This window comes from Oncorhynchus mykiss, chromosome 13 (genome assembly GCF_057628025.1).
Source record: "Oncorhynchus mykiss isolate SJ-2025 chromosome 13, ASM5762802v1, whole genome shotgun sequence".
Classification (NCBI taxonomy): domain Eukaryota; kingdom Metazoa; phylum Chordata; class Actinopteri; order Salmoniformes; family Salmonidae; genus Oncorhynchus; species Oncorhynchus mykiss.
Genome location: NC_143034.1, coordinates 56,640,987 through 56,658,483, shown reverse-complemented (window position 1 = coordinate 56,658,483; position 17,497 = coordinate 56,640,987). Strand labels below are relative to the sequence as shown.

Sequence of the window (17,497 nt, the reverse complement as noted above, 5' to 3'; positions counted from 1 at the left end):
TTTAAACCTAACCACATTGTTAACCGTATGCCTAACCGTAACATTAAATTAAGACCAAAAATCACATTTTAGTTTTCATGAATTTTTAACATATAGACAATTTTGACTATATGTGGTAATTATTGACAATACAATGCGCGTACACTACAGTTCAACCAACCTTGAGTCAATGATCAGCGGTTTCTTGTGTCTGATTGGTCTTCTCTTTGTAGCGTCAAGTGCCTGTTAATTTTTTATTGGGTTATTGGATTGTCAATCGTGGTATATCCACATGTTGTGTTGTTTGGTTGGAGCCTTCTCCTACCCTTTCTCTCTGTGTCGCGGCGCTGGGTTGGAGCCGCTGTCCCTGGTCTGGCACGTTCCCTTAAATTTTTGTGTTAAATTTGATGCCCCCCCCCCCCATTTTTTGATTCGACAATTTGCGACGGCATTTAAAATACCTACACGGGCATCTCCATACCGGTGTTTTTTTTATAAGCATTTGTCAAATATACAATTTATCCTGTAAAATGGCGGTGTTAAGCGGGTCGTCTGGGCCGGTTGCCCGGCTTGAGGGCCGTGAATTCGAATACTTGATGAAAAAGCGCTCGGCGACTATCGGTAGGAACTCGTCTCAGGGCTCGGTGGATGTGAGCATGGGTCATTCCAGTTTTATTTCTCGAAGACATCTCGAAATATTCACTGTTAGTGACGATAGCACTGGTGGTGGAGACTTCTACTTGCGATGCCTCGGCAAAAACGGGGTGTTCGTGGATGGAGTGTTCCTCAGACGGGGTGCCCCTCCTCTACAACTACCACGAATGTAAGTTCAACATGTATCTGTGTTTAGAATAACTAGCTAGTTATCTTTGTTTTGAATTACCACAAAGCACGTGCTGTTGCAGCAAGACTAAGGGGTGGTGTTTGCCATGTAGGTTCATCTTTGCTAGCTAATTAACGTCAGCTACATAGTGTTTGTCAGATACTAGTAGCTACATGTTATGAACTGCCCTCCCATTGTTATAAAATATCTTCTGAATTAAGACAGCCAAATGTAGCTAGCGATATTCGAACTTGATTCTACAGCACACTGTCTTTCGGCCAGCTTTCAGTTGAATTGCTATCACATAGTGGGTTATTATTGTAACTAGCTAGCGGTGTACTTGGTCATACAGGTAAACAATGTCATATAGTTCTGTGCAAGTGTTTTGTTAGTCAGGTACATGTGATCGATGTTTTGTTTATATTTAAGTTTGTGGATGGCTACGTTGCTTGTAGGCCTGTATCTTTATAACATGTGTGATGTGCATCACTAGGCCATCACTCAATTGAACATTTCTGAAGATACAACTCGGGAAGATAGATGTTTTGGTTTAGTTTGCTCCATTCACAAAATTATAATGGCAGGTCACAAAGACTAACGTTACAATACATAAGAAATAGTCTCCTCAAAAATATTCACTGACCATTATTTTCCTCTTGCCATCACGGTAACATTACTCTATTCTCTTAGACCAATTTGAATTCCATACTACTAAAATTAGATTATATTTCTATGCCAAATTCCCGGTATGCATAGTTTGTTTTGTCAGATTTACCCCATTTTATTCTGAAGAAACTTGCAAGAAACTTGTAAAATACACTCCAATCCAACTCAACCATTAAATCTGAAGACAACCCTGTATTTAAGTAGGAAAAGTCATTATTGTGCCATAATCCACTTTTGAATGTTTGATGCATAATTCGCAACACAATTTAGTGGGCTGCTGGGGCTCATTCATTGGTCAGTTGCATACAAACACAAAGCTGCATTCTTAAAGCAGCAGTAGAAACAATAACAAAGCGGCCTCCGCAACCCTGTTTCGGTAAAAAGCTAAGGGATGGGGCTGGAGAAATCTAAACACTCTCAAATTCATATATAGAGCTATGGATGCGAGGACTGACAATCCAAAATGATAGTTTTAAACATGTTTTGAGGGTATGGGTGTGTTTGTATATTCACCCTGGAGTGCCAGAGTGCACACAAATTCAGTGTTGTCAGCGCACACTGGACTCTCTGCCCGAGGAGTAGGGTTGATCCAAGCGTTCTAACCTCACAACATCAGTCAATCACCCAAGCTAACTGGCTAAAGTTGGCTAACTTGCTAGCTACTTCCAGACCCAAATGAGAGAACACATCACTCTGACCATTTCTATCGCCCTAGCAGAGCTGTTTAGGCTGTTTGTGTTATTTAGAGTGTTGGTGACTGTAACCGCTGCTGGCAACAATTGTAATAATTTTTTTTGCCAACGTTTACTGACAGGTCATATTCAACTGGTGTTGCACTGTTTGTAAATTCTTCAGTTATTCTGCACTCTGGTACACTCAGATGAGAGTGCTCTAAAATCTCGTAGAAAGCCAGAGTGAATTTACGAATGCACCCTATATAGTGTTTGCTTGCATTTACTTTGACAAACATTGGCGTAAAACATGTTTATATTTTGGGTTGTGATGGGGTACGACATGAGACAAGTTATATTATTAAAGAATCAGTGGGGTACATATTAATTTATACGTTCAAAAAGGGATGACTGCTCATTGCCCCTTTAACTGACCACCCAGTCTTCTTACCCATTCATACACTGTATCACAGCACTTTAGACTGAAGAGATGTTGATTCCTAACTAAGAAGCACAGTGGGCTCAAATTCCCTTATCGATCAGGTTGACGTGATTAAAGAGCTTTAAATCAGGGGTGTGTTTTATACGCTCACATCTACAGCTTCAAGAAAACCTTGTGATATCCTTATTTTGGAATTAGGCTGTATGTGTATAATGACTATAGTAGCCCACCCTACCTAAGGCAAAGAATGATCAGGGAAGTGGACAGACAGTCTTGGCAACAGAATGACAAATTGCCAGAATGAAGCAGTCATTGCTGCCCAGCCCTCCATGTTGTTGCTCTCACACGCCTACATAATTACTCCATGGCATAGTCTTGCCATGACTGTTTACATCCTAACTGAATCTGTGTAAAGCGGTTATATTAGTTTGATGCTCATTGTTCTGTCTCATTGGGATGTTGTGTGTTTTTAGGATAATCTGCAGGGATTATTATTTTTGGGGTAAAAAGGGGAAAGTAATAGAGAATAATTCTTCTCTCTGCTGCCCTGAGCTTGGATATTTTTTGATCTTTTGAGGGTCCATTGTGTTCTACCTCCTGGCATAACATAGCAACTGCATTTGCTTTTACAAAATGTTTGGTCTCATTGAGCAAGGAGGGATATTGGCAAAGGAGCCTGAATGTTAAAAAGCATTGAGGATGTGGGAAAACTCAGCTCTTTGCAAAATGACTTGGGATTTCCATGCAAGCTTATCCTCTTAACCAAGCTTCTTTTGTTGTTGAAAACATTTAAGTATGAAATGATCGAAGCAGATAGTAGACTGTATAATAACATTAACTGTCTGGTAAGGGGGTAGGTTTTGTGGTCTAGTGGAATTCTTTACCTCAGGTAGTAGAGATTTGGGGGTCTGGTGGCAAAATGAATTCTGTTTGTTGTTTTGTATGTGTCTGTGCCTGACTGATAGAGGATCAGTGAGCCCCCAACACACACACACACACACACACACACACAAACCCAACGTTGTAAAAGCAATGTGTGTTGCCTTTGGTCACACACAGCACTCTGCGAGGAATGTGATGTCTCAGAGCTCAGCATTCCTGTATCAAAGACACCCTGATGGTTGCCATGTGAGTGTGCTGTGCTGAGCACAATGTTGATGGTGCTGTTCTTGCTATTAGGTGATATTATATATTTTTTTCCCCCTCAATAGCAGGAACAACACCAACAGTGGTCAGAACCAAGTAATATCAGGATGTAAGATGGCACATAAACCCAACAACTTAAACAACTAATTTCTCTGAACTAGAGGTCGACCAATTATGAATTTTCAACGCCGATACCGATTATTGGAGGACCAAAAAAAGCTGATGCCGATTTTTGTGTGTGTAATAACAACAATACTGAATGAACAATGAACACTTTTATTTTAACTTAATATAATACGTCAAATCAATTTAGTCTCAAACAAATAATGAAACGTATTCAATTTGGTTTAAATAATTTAAAAACAGCGTTGGAGAAGAAAGTAAGTGCAAAATGTGCGATGTAAAAAAGCTAACGTTTCAATTCCAGAACATATGAAAGCTGGTGGTTCCTTTTAACATGAGTCTTCAATATTCCCAGTTAAGAAGTTTTAGGTTGTAGTTATTATTGGACTACTACTCTCTATACCATTTGTATTTCATATACCTTTGACTATTGGATGTTCTTAAAGATAGTTTAGTATTGCCAGCCTAATCTTAGGAGTTGATAGGCTTGAAGTCATAAACAGCGCTGTGCTTCAAGCATTGCTAATAGCTGCTGTTTGAATGAATACTTACGTGCCGTGCTTGCTGCTGCCTACCACCGCTCAGTCAGACTGCTCTATGAAATATCAAATCATAGACTTAATTATAATAAACACACACAAATACGAGCCTTAGGTCATTAATGTGGTCAAATCCGGAAACTATCATTTCGAAAACAGAACGTTTATTCTTTCAGTGAAATACGGAACCGTTCCGTATTTTATCGAAAGGGTGGCAACCCTAAGTCTAAATATTACTGTTACATTGCACAACCTTCAATGTTATGTCATAATTATGTACAATTCTGGCAAAGTAATTACTGTCCTTGTTAGGAATAAATGGACTTTCAACAGTTCGCAACGAGCCAGCCGGCCCAAACGGCTGCATATACCCTGACTCGCCTGCACGGAACGTAAGAGAAGTAACACAATTTCCCTAGTTCATATTGCCTGCTAAACATGCATTTCTTTTAACTATGCAGGCTTAAAAATATATACTTGTGTATTGATGTTAAGGCATTGATGGTTAGGTATGTTATTGCAACGATTGTGCTTTTTTTCGCGAATGCACTTTTGTTAACTCATCACTTGTTTGGCGAAGTTGAAGTAGGCTGTGATTCGATGCTAAATTAACAGGCGTTGCCTATATGGTTATATGCAACGCAGAGCAAGCTAGTTAACTACACATGGTTGATGATATTACTAGGTTAACTAGTGATAATGTGAAGGTTGATTTTGTTTTTTTCTAAGAAGTTAAATGCTAGCTAGCAACATATCTTGGATCCTGGCAGCCACAAGGTCCTTTTGATGCTGCGCTCGCGTAACAGCTGGTTAGCCTGCCACGCAGCCTCCTCGTGGATTGCAATGTAATCGGCGTCCAAAAAGGCATATTACCGATTTGTTATGAACACTTGAAATTGGCCCTAATTAATCGGCCATGCCTCTACTCTGAACATCACCAAATTCACTGAGGATACATTACATAGGATGAAGAAACAATACACTGACCTCAGCCCCTTACTACATGGAGAACGAATACTGTATACTCGTTGTTGAGTGGGATCTGCATGGTGTGAGTGGGGGGGGAATTGGTGGCTTTACACCATTTCTTTGGATTCCTCATGTCTAACTTATTGTTCGAAAAAGTTTGATCCGAATCAAATCTTAGGTGCTATATTTATTGAATATTATATGAATCCTCTAAATTAAAATGGCCAGTTGGGTTCAATCGATTAGCTCAATGTTGCAGGAATGCTAATCTTATCTGTTTATTTTTTCAACTTTATTTAACCAGGTAGGCAAGTTGAGGCCAAGATAAAGGAAAGCAGTTCGACACATATAAAACAGAGTTACACATGGAGTAAAACAAACATACTGTCAATAATACAGTAGAAAAATAAGTCGATATACAATGTGAGCAAATGAGGTGAGATAAGGGAGGTAGAGGCAATAAATAGGCCATGGTGGCGAAGCAAATACAATATAGCAATTAAAACACTGGAATGGTAGATTTGACAGATGAGTGTGCAAAGTAGAAATACTGGGGGTGCAAAATAAATAAATACAGTAGGGGAAGAGGTAGTTATTTGGGCTATTTATAGATGGGCTATGTGCAGTGATCTGTGAGCTGCTCTGACAGCCGGTACATAAAGCTAGTGAGGGAGATAAGTGTTTCCAGTTTCAGAGATTTTTGTAGTTCGTTCCAGTCATTGGCAGCAGAGGACTGGAAAGAGAGGCGGCCAAAGGAGGAATTGGCTTTGGGGGTGACAAGTGAGATATACTTGCTGGAACGCGTGCTACGGGTGTGTGCAGCTATGGTGACCAGCGAGCAGAGATAAGGCGGGACTTTACCTAGCAGGGTCTTGTAGATGACCTGGAGCCAGTGGGTTTGGCGACGAGTGTGAAGCGAGGGCCAGCCAATGAGAGCATACAGGTCGCAGTGGTGGGTAGTATATGGGGCTTTGGCAACAAAACGGATGGCACTGTGATAGACTGCATCCAATTTGTTGAGTAGGGTGTTGGAGGCTATTTTGTAAATTACATCGCCAAAGTTGAGGATCGGTAAGATGGTCAGTTTTACGAGGGTATGTTTGGCAGCATGAGTGAAGGATGCTTTGTTGCGAAATAGGAAGCCGATTCTAGATTTAATTTTGGATTGTAGATGTTTTATGTGAGTCTGGAAGGAGAGTTTAGTCTAACCAGACCACCTAGGTATTTGTAGTTGTCCACATATTCTAAGTCAGAACTGTCCAGAGTAGTGATGCTGTACGGGTGGACAGGTGCGGGCAGCGATCAGTTGAATTTCGACATGCATTTAGTTTTACTTATATTTAAGAGCAGTTGGAGGCCACGGAAGGAGAGTTGTATTGCATTGAAGCTCATCTGGAGGGTTGTGTCCAAAGAAGGGCCAGAAGTATACAGAATGGTGTCGTCTGCGTAGAGGTGGAATAGAGACGCACCAGCAGCAAGAGCGACATCATTGATATTTTCAGAGAAAAGAGTCGGCCCAAGAATTTAACCCTGTGGCACCCCCATAGAGACGGCCAGAGGCCCGGACAACAGGCCCTCCAATTTGACACATTGAACTCTGTCGGAGAAGTAGTTGGTGAACCAGGCAAGACAATCATTTGAGAAACCAAGGCTGTTGAGTCTGCCGATGAGGATGTGGTGATTGACAGAGTCGAAAGCCTTGGCCAGGTCAATGAATACGGCTGCACAGTATTGTTTCTTATCGATGGCGGTTAAGATATCATTTAGAACCTTGAGCGTGGCTGAGGTGCACCCATGACCAGCTCTGAAACCAGATTGCATAGCGGAGAAGGTACAGTGGGATTTGAAATGGTCGGTGATCTGTTTGTTGACATGGCCTTCGAAGACCTTAGAAAGGAAGGGTAGGATCGATATAGGTCTGTAGCAGTTTGGGTCAAGAGTGTCTCCCCCCTTTTGAAGAGGGGGATGACCGCAGCTGCTTTCCAATCTTTGCGAATCTCAGATGACACAAAAGAGAGGTTGAACAGGCTAGTAATAGGGGTTGCAATAATTTCGGCAGATCATTTTAGAAGAGAGAGTCCAGATTGTCTAGCCCGGCTGATATGTGGGGATCCAGATCAGCTGACTGGATTTGGGAGAAGGAGAAATGGGGAAGGCTTGGGCGAGTTGCTGTGGGGGGGGGGGGGGGGGGGGTGCAGTGCTGTTGACCAGGATAGGGGCGGCCAGTTGGAAAGCATGGCCAGCCATAGAAAAATGCTTGTTGAAATTCTCAATTATAGTGGATTTATTGGTGGTGACAGAGTTTCCTATCCTCAGTGCAGTGGGCAGCTGGGAGGAGATGTTCTTATTCTCCATGGACTTTGCAATGTCCCAGAACTTTTTTGAGTTTGTTGCAGGAAGCACATTTCTGCTTGAAAAAGCTAGCCTTGGCTTTTCTAACTGCCTGTGTATATTGGTTCCTAACTTCCCTAAAAAGTTTCATTTCATGGGGGCTGTTCGATGCTAATGCAGAACGCCACAGGATGTTTTTGTGTTGGTTAAGGGCAATCCGGTCTGGAGAGAACCAACGGCTATATCTGTTCCTGGTTCTAAATTTCTTAAATGGGGCATGCTTATTTAAGATGGTGAGGAAGGGATTTTTTTTAAATAACCAGGCATCCTCTACTGACGGGATGAGGTCGATATCCTTCCAGGATACCTGGGCCAGGTCGATTAGAAAGGCCTGCTCGCTGAAGTGTTTCAGGGAGCGTTTGATAGTGATGAGTGGAGGTCGTTTGACCGCGGACCCATTACGGATGCAGGCAATGAGGCAGTGATCGCTGAGATCTTGGTTGAAAACAGCAGAGGTGTGTTTAGAGGGCAAGTTGGTTAGGATGATAACTATGAGGGTGCCCTTGTTTACGGCATTGGGGTTGTACCTGGTAGGTTCATTTATAATTTGTGTGAGATTGAGGGCATCAAGCTTAGATTGTAGAATGGCTGGGGTGTTAAGCATGTCACAGTTTAGGTCACCTAGCAGCACGAGCTCTGAAGATAGATGGGAGGAAATCAGTTCACATATGGTGTCCAGAGCACAGCTGGGGGCAAAGGGTGGTCTATAGCAGACGGCAACGGTGAGAGACTTGTTTTTAGAGAAGTGGATTTTTAAAAGTAGAAGTTCAAATTGTTTGGGTGCAGACTTGGATAGTAGGACAGAACTCTGCAGGCTATCTCTGCGGTAGATTGCAACACCGCCCCCTTTGGCTGTTCTATCTTGTCTGAAAATGTTGTCGTTAGGGATGGAGATTTCAGAGTTATTGGTGGTCTTCCTAAGCCAGGATTCAGACACGGCTAAGACATCGGGGTTGGCAGAGTGTGCTAAAGCGGTGAATAAAACAAACTTAGGGAGGAGGCTTCTAATGTTAACATGCATGAAACCAAGGCTTTTACTGTTACATCAGTCATCAAAAGAGAGAGCCTGGGGAATAGGAGTGGAGCTAGGCACTGCATGGCCTTGATTAATCTCTACATCGGCAGAGGAACAGAGGAGGAGTAGGATACGGGTACGGCTAAAAACCATGAGAATTGGTCGTCTAGGACGTCCGGAACAGAGAGTAAAAGTAGCAGGTTTCTGGGTGCGATAAAATGGATTCAAAGTATAGTGTACAGACAAAGGTATGGTAGGATGTGAATACAGTGGAGGTAAACCTAGGCATTGAGTGATGATGAAAGAGCTATTGTCTCTAGAAACATAATTGAAACCAGGTGATGTCATCTCATGTGTGGGTGGTGGACCTGAAGAGTTGGATAAGGTATAATGAGCAGGGCTAGAGGCTCTACAGTGAAATAAGCCAATAAACACTAACCAGAACAGCAATGGACAAGGCATATTGACATTAAGGAGAGGCATGCTTTGCCGCGTGATCATAAGTGTCCAGTGAGTAGTGAGGTTGGTTGGGGTCACGGTGATTCAGACAGCTAGCCGAGCCATGGGTAGCAAGCTAGCAGAAGATGGTCAGTTTTTAGCCACCCCGTGCGTTTCCGTTGGTAGATTAGTGGGTTCCGTGTGTTAGATGGGACCAATCAAATTGTCAATATAGTTGTAGTTATAGTGGCCCAAGAAGATAGCAGCCGATATGTTCAAGACAACTTACGATTAGCGGGCCGCAGTTAGCAGATGGGCGTTCAGGTTACGTCGCGATGGAGGGGCCAGTTGAATAACTCCCTCGGGCAGATAATGTCGGAATTCCAGTCATGAAGGCCCGGTGGGGCTTCGCATCGGCAGTAAAACGCCCAGGAGTGGCTGATGGAACTATTCAACTGGCTAGCTCGGGATAATTGGTGATAATTGGTGTTTGCATCAGCGAGTGCTCTGGAAAGGCAGCTTGCCAGTTACAGCACTGCATCCCCTGAACGATAACGAAGAGTTAACGTTAGATGAGAAGCCTGACCATGGAGACGGGGGTGAGAAGGTGATGAAGCGTACTTCATGAGCTGTAACTGAAAAACTAATGGCATTTGGAAAGTTTGTGTTGAGGGAGAAAGTGTGGTGGAACAAGTATTCGCATTGTTAAGTATCTTGCTAGCTGGATCGAATTCTCAGTTAGCTAGCCAGAGAAATGTTGAGCGACATTAGCCAACTTATCTGATCAAATTATTGAGTTTGTGTGAAAATTAGCTTGCTAATTAAGTAGCCAGCTAACTTTCCAATATCAAATGAGCTAACGTTAGTAATCTAACCAATTCTCAATAGTATTAACTGGTGTACTACTCCTTGCCGTTCCTCAAGATATAACGCGTTAGTTGCTTACTGGACCCTGGCAATCTATGTGAAATGTTAACTAGCTAAAGAACTAACCACTATCTGTTAACCACATACTGTAGAGGGAAAACAATAGTTAATTTTCAGAATGAGAGAATTGGGTGAAAATTAGGCGTTGCTTGTTAACCAAATACATTCAGGGTGTGGAGCTGGGCCTGGCTTAAGCTGGATGCCACTATAGAGGTGAAAGGAACACCACACACTTTCCCTCTTTCTCACTTTTGCTGGCACATTGTAGAACAGATGTCCCACAGGCAGAACGTGTACAATGTAATAATGTGCAGTGCAGCCCAAAGATATTGTTTTTGTTGTGTTGACCTTGACAGTAACACATGTGAGGGGGATTATAATTTAACTCGGTGAACGTTATTTTTGCACACATGTAGCCTTGTGCACTTGATCAATTCCGGTTTCATTCTATTTCTACTTTAACATTATTTTTTTCCCATGTGCTATGTGTGTGTGTGTGTGGTCACAAGCATTCTATTATAAAGGCTGTCATGGCTAACTGCAATATTAGTGTATTGTTTTTTTTCTCAACTTGAGTGTCATTTGCAGTGAAGTCTAGGCAACAAATAACATTGGATTTCTTTCTTTACATTTTTAAGCTGGGAGTTAGGTTCACATGAACCACTTTATTTTACACTGAGACAGATCATTTTCTTTGTTGTTTAATTAGTTAAAACCTGCATTTCTCCCTAGCAAGGATGTTTAGCATGTTTCAGTGCAAAAAAAAATGGTCACCTTTTTGGGCCCTCACAAGTTTGCATCCCTGAGTTTGCTGGTAACTAGTTTTGAAAAAACATGTTTTCCCACTAGACACTAGCTACGTGTGGTCTGCATAATGAGGTCATCAACATCCCCCTATTTCATCAAGTCATTTAGTTTCCATGCTCTTTGTTGACAGGTGTGTTACATTGGTCCTGAAAGGGTGTTGGAGTACATATGCATAATTGAAGTGTCTGGCTTCACCAGGCTGGTTCCCAGCAGTTTTTCACCCTCTGAGTAGCAATGCTAATTTGAGACTTGGGTGTCAGGGACACTGTTCTCTCTGAATGTGCTCTATGCCAGCTCTGTTGGGGCTTGGCAACAAGTGCTGCAGCACCTGGCATCCGGACCAAAAGAAAGCGGGCTGGCATAACAATCTGGGGTGAGGTGATGGAGCCTGATCCTGCACTGATTGTATAAGGACATCTCCATTCTAGGCATTCACACTGCTTTTTGGTTACCCCACAATGAAAATGTGTGTTTGATTAGGCTACCACAGCCTATATTTAGCCTGAGCCTCTGGAAGCAACGTCAGCACAAGAACCGTTTGTCAGGAGCTTCATAAAATGTGTTTCCATGACCGAGCAGCCTTACACAAGCCTAAGATCCCCATGCGCAATGCCAAGTGTCAGCTGGAGTGGTGTGAAGCTCGCCGCCATTGTACTCTGGAGCAGTGGAAACTCGTTCTCTGGAGTGATGAATCACACTTCACCATCTGGCAGTCCGACGGACAAATCTGGGTTTGGTTGATGCCAGGAGAACACTACCTGCCCCAATGCATAATGCCAACTTTAAACTTTGGTGGAGGAATAATGGTCTTGGGCTGTTTTTCATGGTTCGGGCTAGGCCCCTTAGTTCCAGTGATGGGAGATCTTAGCGTTACAGCATACAATGACATTCTAGACCTCTGTGCTTCCATCTTTGTGGCAACAGTTTGGGGAAGGCCCTTTCCTGTTTCAGCATGACAATGCAAGGTCCATATAGAAATTATTTGTTGATCGATGTGGAAGAACTTGACTGGCCTTTACAGAACCTTGACCTCAACCCCATCAAACACCTTTGGGATGAATTGGAACGCCGACTGCGAGCCAGACCTAATCACCCAACATCAGTGTCCAACCTCACAAATGCTCTTGTGGCTGAATGGAAGAAGTCCCCGCAACAATGTTCCAACATCTAGTGGAAAGCCTTCCCAGAAGAGTGGAGGTTGTTATAGCAGCAAAAGGGGAACCAGCTCCATATTAATGTCCATGATTTTGGAATAAGATGTTTGATGAGCAGGTGTCCATATATTGTAGCGTATAACGAAAAAGACATTACATACAAAATACTTTTTACAGTGTACATACATTTTAAGAACATTAACATGTAGTGTGTGGCTGCTCAGAGGCCACATAGACTGGAAGGTTGCATTACATTGTGTGGTAGGTGAATTTCAACCTTTTGTCTCTTTTTCTCTGCAGGTGCATTTTCAGGTTTCCCAGCACAAACATCAAGATCACATTCACAGCCCTGTCCACTGGGAAAAGGGAGAAGCGTGAGGCGCCTGAGTCTCCGGTAAAACCAGTCCACATCTCTCCACTCACCATAAACATTCCAGACAACATCGCCCACCTCATGAGCCCCCTGCCCTCACCCACCGGCACCATCAGGTACAGTAACAGTAGGCCTGGGCCTCAGTTAACCTTGAGATGACTTATTATCATACTGGCCTGGTGGCTAATGCTTTGTTTATTGAACTCTAGGGGAAGTTGTGAACCAGGCTCAGGTTGCAGCTTAGGTCACCTCCTAACCTACACAATCTGTCCAACACAGCTTTATTGTGTGTACTTGTTAAGCCTATCTGTGTGCAGCCTGTGGCAGTGTTCACTTAGCTGCTGTGTGCGTGTTGTCTGAAAAATACATGGCTTCTAGCAATGTTAATTTTGACAGCTGTTTAAGTTTTAATACCTTTTATTCTCAGTCACATTTTAGTAATTTCATCCTTTGTTAATTATTATTAGTGGACTAAAACTCTGGGCAGTTTATCTAGTTTAAGTCACAGCCGTTTGTCACACAGTAAGTGCTTTTTTTCCCGATTAAAAAAAATTAAAAATAATAATTTAAATTATGAATATTTAGGCTACCTCTAACTTCCATCATGTGCACATTCCTAGAAAAGGGGGGAAATTAGAGCTTTACAAAAATGACAGGAGTATTACTGTACCTCTAATATTCAACAAATAGCATTTGTTTTTTTCCATAGCAACAGTTAATTACAAGTCAAGTGCCCTGTAGGCTTGGGTGGTATACTGTATAACGGGATATTTGGAAGAAGCCACGGGAGGATTTTTCAAAACCGTCAACTATTTCTTTGAAGTTTCAGTGAATTGGAATATTTGTAGCTACTTTTTATGTTAATACCTGCAGTCAACTTGTGCAATACATTACGAGATAAAGCATATCGCATTCTTCATTTCACCTGTCACATTATTTTACGTTATGTAGCTTACCGTAGTTCCCCAGAACAGTTGAGCCAGTCTTGTGTTTGTTTGTAAGTAGCACAATTGGAGAAAGCCATGTGGTGAGTCCACAGCATTCTATATCGATCGGCGAGTCTGTTGTGCGGCGCCGCACATGAGGTGACGAAGCCATCAGATATCTTATATTGGCTTTCTGCCAGAAGTCAGAGTGCTAGATGAGTTCTGTACTAGATGTCGACTGATTATGATACCGATTATTGGAGGACCAAAAAAGCCGATACCGATTAATCGGCCAATTTTATTATTATTATTATTTATTTATTTTATTTGTAATAATGACAATTACTTCAATTAAATCAATTTAGTCTCAAATAAATAATGAAACATGTTCAATTTGGTTTAAATAATGCAAAAACAGTGTTGGAGAAGAAAGTAAAAGTGCAATATGTGCCATGTAAAAAAAATCTAACATTTTAAGTTCCTTTTAGCATCTAATAACTACAACCTAAAACTTCTTAACTGGAAATATTGAGTCTTCAATATTCCCTGTTAAGAAGTTTTAGGTTGTAGTTATTATAGGACTATTTCTCTCCTTACCATTTGTATTTCATAGACCTTATGTATATTGGATGTTATTTTAGGCACTTTAGTATTGCCAGTCTAATCTCAGGAGTTGATAGGCTTAAAGTCATAAACAGCGCTGTGCTTCAAGCATTGCGAAAAGCTGCTGGCAAATGGAGAAAAGTGTGGTTTGAATGAATGCTTACGAGCCTGCTGCTGCCTACCACCGCTCAGACTGCTCTATCAAATATCTAATCATAGACTTAATTATAATTTAATAAGCACACAGAAATATGAGCCGTAGGTCATTAATGTGGTCATATCCAGAAAACAAAACGTTTATTCTTTCACTGAAATACGGAACCGTTCCGCATTTTATCAAACATGTGGCAACCTTAAGTCTAAATATTACTGTTACATTGCACAATCTTCAATGTTATGTCATAATTCTGTATAATTCTGGCAAATGAATGACGGTGTTTGTTAGGAAGAAAACTGCTGCATATACCCTGACTCTGCTTACACTGAACGCAAGAGAAGTGACACAATTTCAGGCACCGCATTGATTATATGCAACGCAGGACAAGCTAGTTAAACTAGTAATATCATCAACCATGTGTAGTTAACTAGTGATTATGTTAAGATTGTTATGAACACTTGAAATCGGCCCTAATTAATTTGCCATTACGATTATTCGGTCGACCTCTAGTGCGAATCACCCATGAATTCCTACTAGCACATCTGCCAATCAGCTACGGCGCATTGCACCGATGATGGAACTGCTCCAGATACAGTGAAGAATGGAAAAAATAATATTGTTTTCATTTGATTCTAGCCAATCATCAGTGTTTGTCTCCAGATTATTTGTTTGCTTCAGCTAATGACAATTCCTTAAGCTTTTTCTGCTGTTTTAACTCAACTTAATGCCTCAAATGGTTTTGCTCTCCTTTCAATATGAGTTAGATAATGTGAGTATTTGCATAGGTGGTGTGTACCAGTCTGACTGCAGGCTACTGCAGGAAAGGGTACAGATAAGCTGAGTCAAGATATTTATTTTCGTGGGGCCCCCTATTCCTCAGAATAGCTTGGCTAATTGTAAACCATTGCTTGATTTCAGTGGATCAATTAGGCAGTTTTGTTTGTAGCCTAAAAGTTATTATTATTCTTAGTCAGATAATTGTATATGTACTGTGTCATCATGCTGACTTGGTGACTAACGGTCTGGTCCTCTTCTTCCCCACAGTGCTGCCAACTCGTGCCCCTCCAGTCCCAGGGGAGCGGGCTTGTCCGGCTACAGGATGGGTCGCATCGTCAGCTCTGCAGAGCTACAGCTCATTAATGACAACTCCCAGTCAGAGAACGACAAGGAGGCCTCAGGAGGGGACAGCCCCAAGGTGAGCACCACATACAGAGAATCTCCATTGAACATGCTTTTAGTCTAAAACTTAAATTAATCTGTGTCTGTGAAACGTGCATTTTTCATTTAGTGGCAATCAGCAGTTGAAACCATAAAATGTTATCCCCACCACTGTTTTGGTAAAAAGCTGGGGGATGGGGCTGGAGAAATGTAACCGCTCTCAAATTCATAGATGGAGCTATGGATGCAAGAATTGACCAACCATGATATCAATATAGCTTTTAATGTCATGAGGGTGTACAGTGTTTGTTTACATTTACTTTGTTTTAGTGCTGAGTAGGGTTGAACATTTTGGGGAATATTCAGAGGTGGAAACTTTCTGTAGGAATTAATGGGAATATATGGTAATTAATGGATATCTATGCAAATTAATCAGTACCATTTTAAATGTTTTTTTTTTTTTGCCTTGGATATATTTACCATATCATATGGAGACAGAAACATAAACCCTTTACCTTATCATAAGTAGACATAATTGCAAATGGTTAAATCCTTCCAATAGAGAGAGAATTATGAATTGAACTTGAATGAAATAAGTTGACTCTTCACATGGGATGATTTCACTGAGCAACAAAAGCAAGGGAATATTGAATGATCCCCAATGATCCATCGCATCTCCCAAAAACGTTTTCAACATACATCTGTAAAATTATAGTCTAGAAACTAAAGCTTTGGTTGTCTTCCTCTCAGGCTTTTCTGTCTTCTCCCTGGACCTCCTCCATGTCCACCTCTTGAACATCAGACTCTGAGACGTCCTCTTTACTGTCACTTTCCAACCCTGTTGAGGATGGCTTGTTGTCAGGCTCAAAAAGCCTCAAATTTGCCTGGATGGTCACCAATTTTTTTCACCCCTTGTATTGGTCAGCCTGTTGCATGCTTTGGTGTGTGTTCTCAAACAAAGACCAGTTGCGATCTAAGATGGCTGATGTTGGTGGAATTTGGAGGATGATGGAGGCAACAGGGAAAAGAGCCTCATATCCACAAAGGCCTTTCCACCAGGGGATTGATGAGATGTTGGCATGACTGCCATATTGCATCTCCATGCCAACGCCCTTGCTTGGAAGTTTACTTCACCAGATTGCAAATAACCTTGCCCTCATCAAGGCCAAGGTAGCGAGACACTGTAGTGATGACGCCATAGGCCTTGTTGATCTCTGCCCCCATCTCTTGCCAGCATACTTGGGGTCCAGTGTATGCTGTGGTGTGTATGGGCTTCAGGCAGAAGTCTTCACGCTTTCTGATGTATTTCAGAAGTGCAGTTTCCTCTGCTTGGAGCAACAGTGAAGTGGGCAGGGAAGTATGGATTTCTTCTCTTACATCTGCAAGCAGAGTCTGACCATCAGACAGGATGTCTCCCTCAATCCGTGCAATGGCTACTGTTTTATGTTTCAGGCTGCTTTACCACTCTCTCCCAAACTACATTACCCAGGAGGGTCCTCTTGAAGGGGCTGTCTGTCGGCAGACTGTGATATATTCTTGGAGAGACTCCTTCCCCTCCAGGAGACAAACATGTCAAACACGATGACAACAAAACCCCAACAGATGTTGCCAGGAAGCTTCAATGTGGTGCTCTTATTCTTCTCACTTAGCTTGATGAGGTAGATTGCTTCTATAACTTGATGACCCTTCACATACCTAACCATTTCCTTGGCTCTCTTGTAGTGTGTATCCATTGTTTTCAGTGCTATGATGTCCTTGAGGATCAGATTCAATGCATGAGCAGCACAGCCAATGGGTGTGATGTGAGGGTAGGACTCTCCACTTTAGACCAAGCAGCCTTCATGTTTGCAGCATTGTCTGTCACCAGTGCAAATACCTTCTGTGGTCCAAGGTCATTGATGACTGCCTTTAACTCATCTGCAATGTAGAGACCGGTGTGTCTGTTGTCCCTTGTGTCTGTGCTCTTGTAGAATACTGGTTGAGGGGTGGAGCTGTAGTTAATTCCTTGCCCACAAACATTCGACCACCCATCAGAGATTGCAATAGTCTGCTTTCTCTGATTTGCTTGACCTTCACTTGAACTCTGATCTCTGCATCCAGCAATTGAGTAGATAAAGCATGTCTGGTTGGAGGGGTGTATGCTGGGTGAAAAACATTCAGAAATCTCTTCCATTGCACATTGCCTGTGAG

The 17,497-nt window shown here is 42.1% G+C and overlaps 1 protein-coding gene across 2 annotated transcripts in view; it reads left to right on the top strand.

Moving 5' to 3' along the window:
• Positions 1 to 324: 324 nt before the first annotated feature.
• Positions 325 to 17,497, top strand: part of LOC110486597 (forkhead box protein K2) — a 32,016-nt gene continuing 14,843 nt past the window's right edge. For both annotated transcript variants that reach the window (XM_090196830.1, XM_036941316.2), the window contains exons 1-3: positions 325 to 802; positions 12,391 to 12,579; positions 15,194 to 15,344. Coding sequence is in view for 1 of the 2 variants with exons in the window: in XM_036941316.2 (XP_036797211.1) it covers positions 510 to 802; positions 12,391 to 12,579; positions 15,194 to 15,344 (633 nt within the window). In the remaining variant the exon portion in view is untranslated. The remainder of the gene's footprint in view (positions 803 to 12,390; positions 12,580 to 15,193; positions 15,345 to 17,497) is intronic.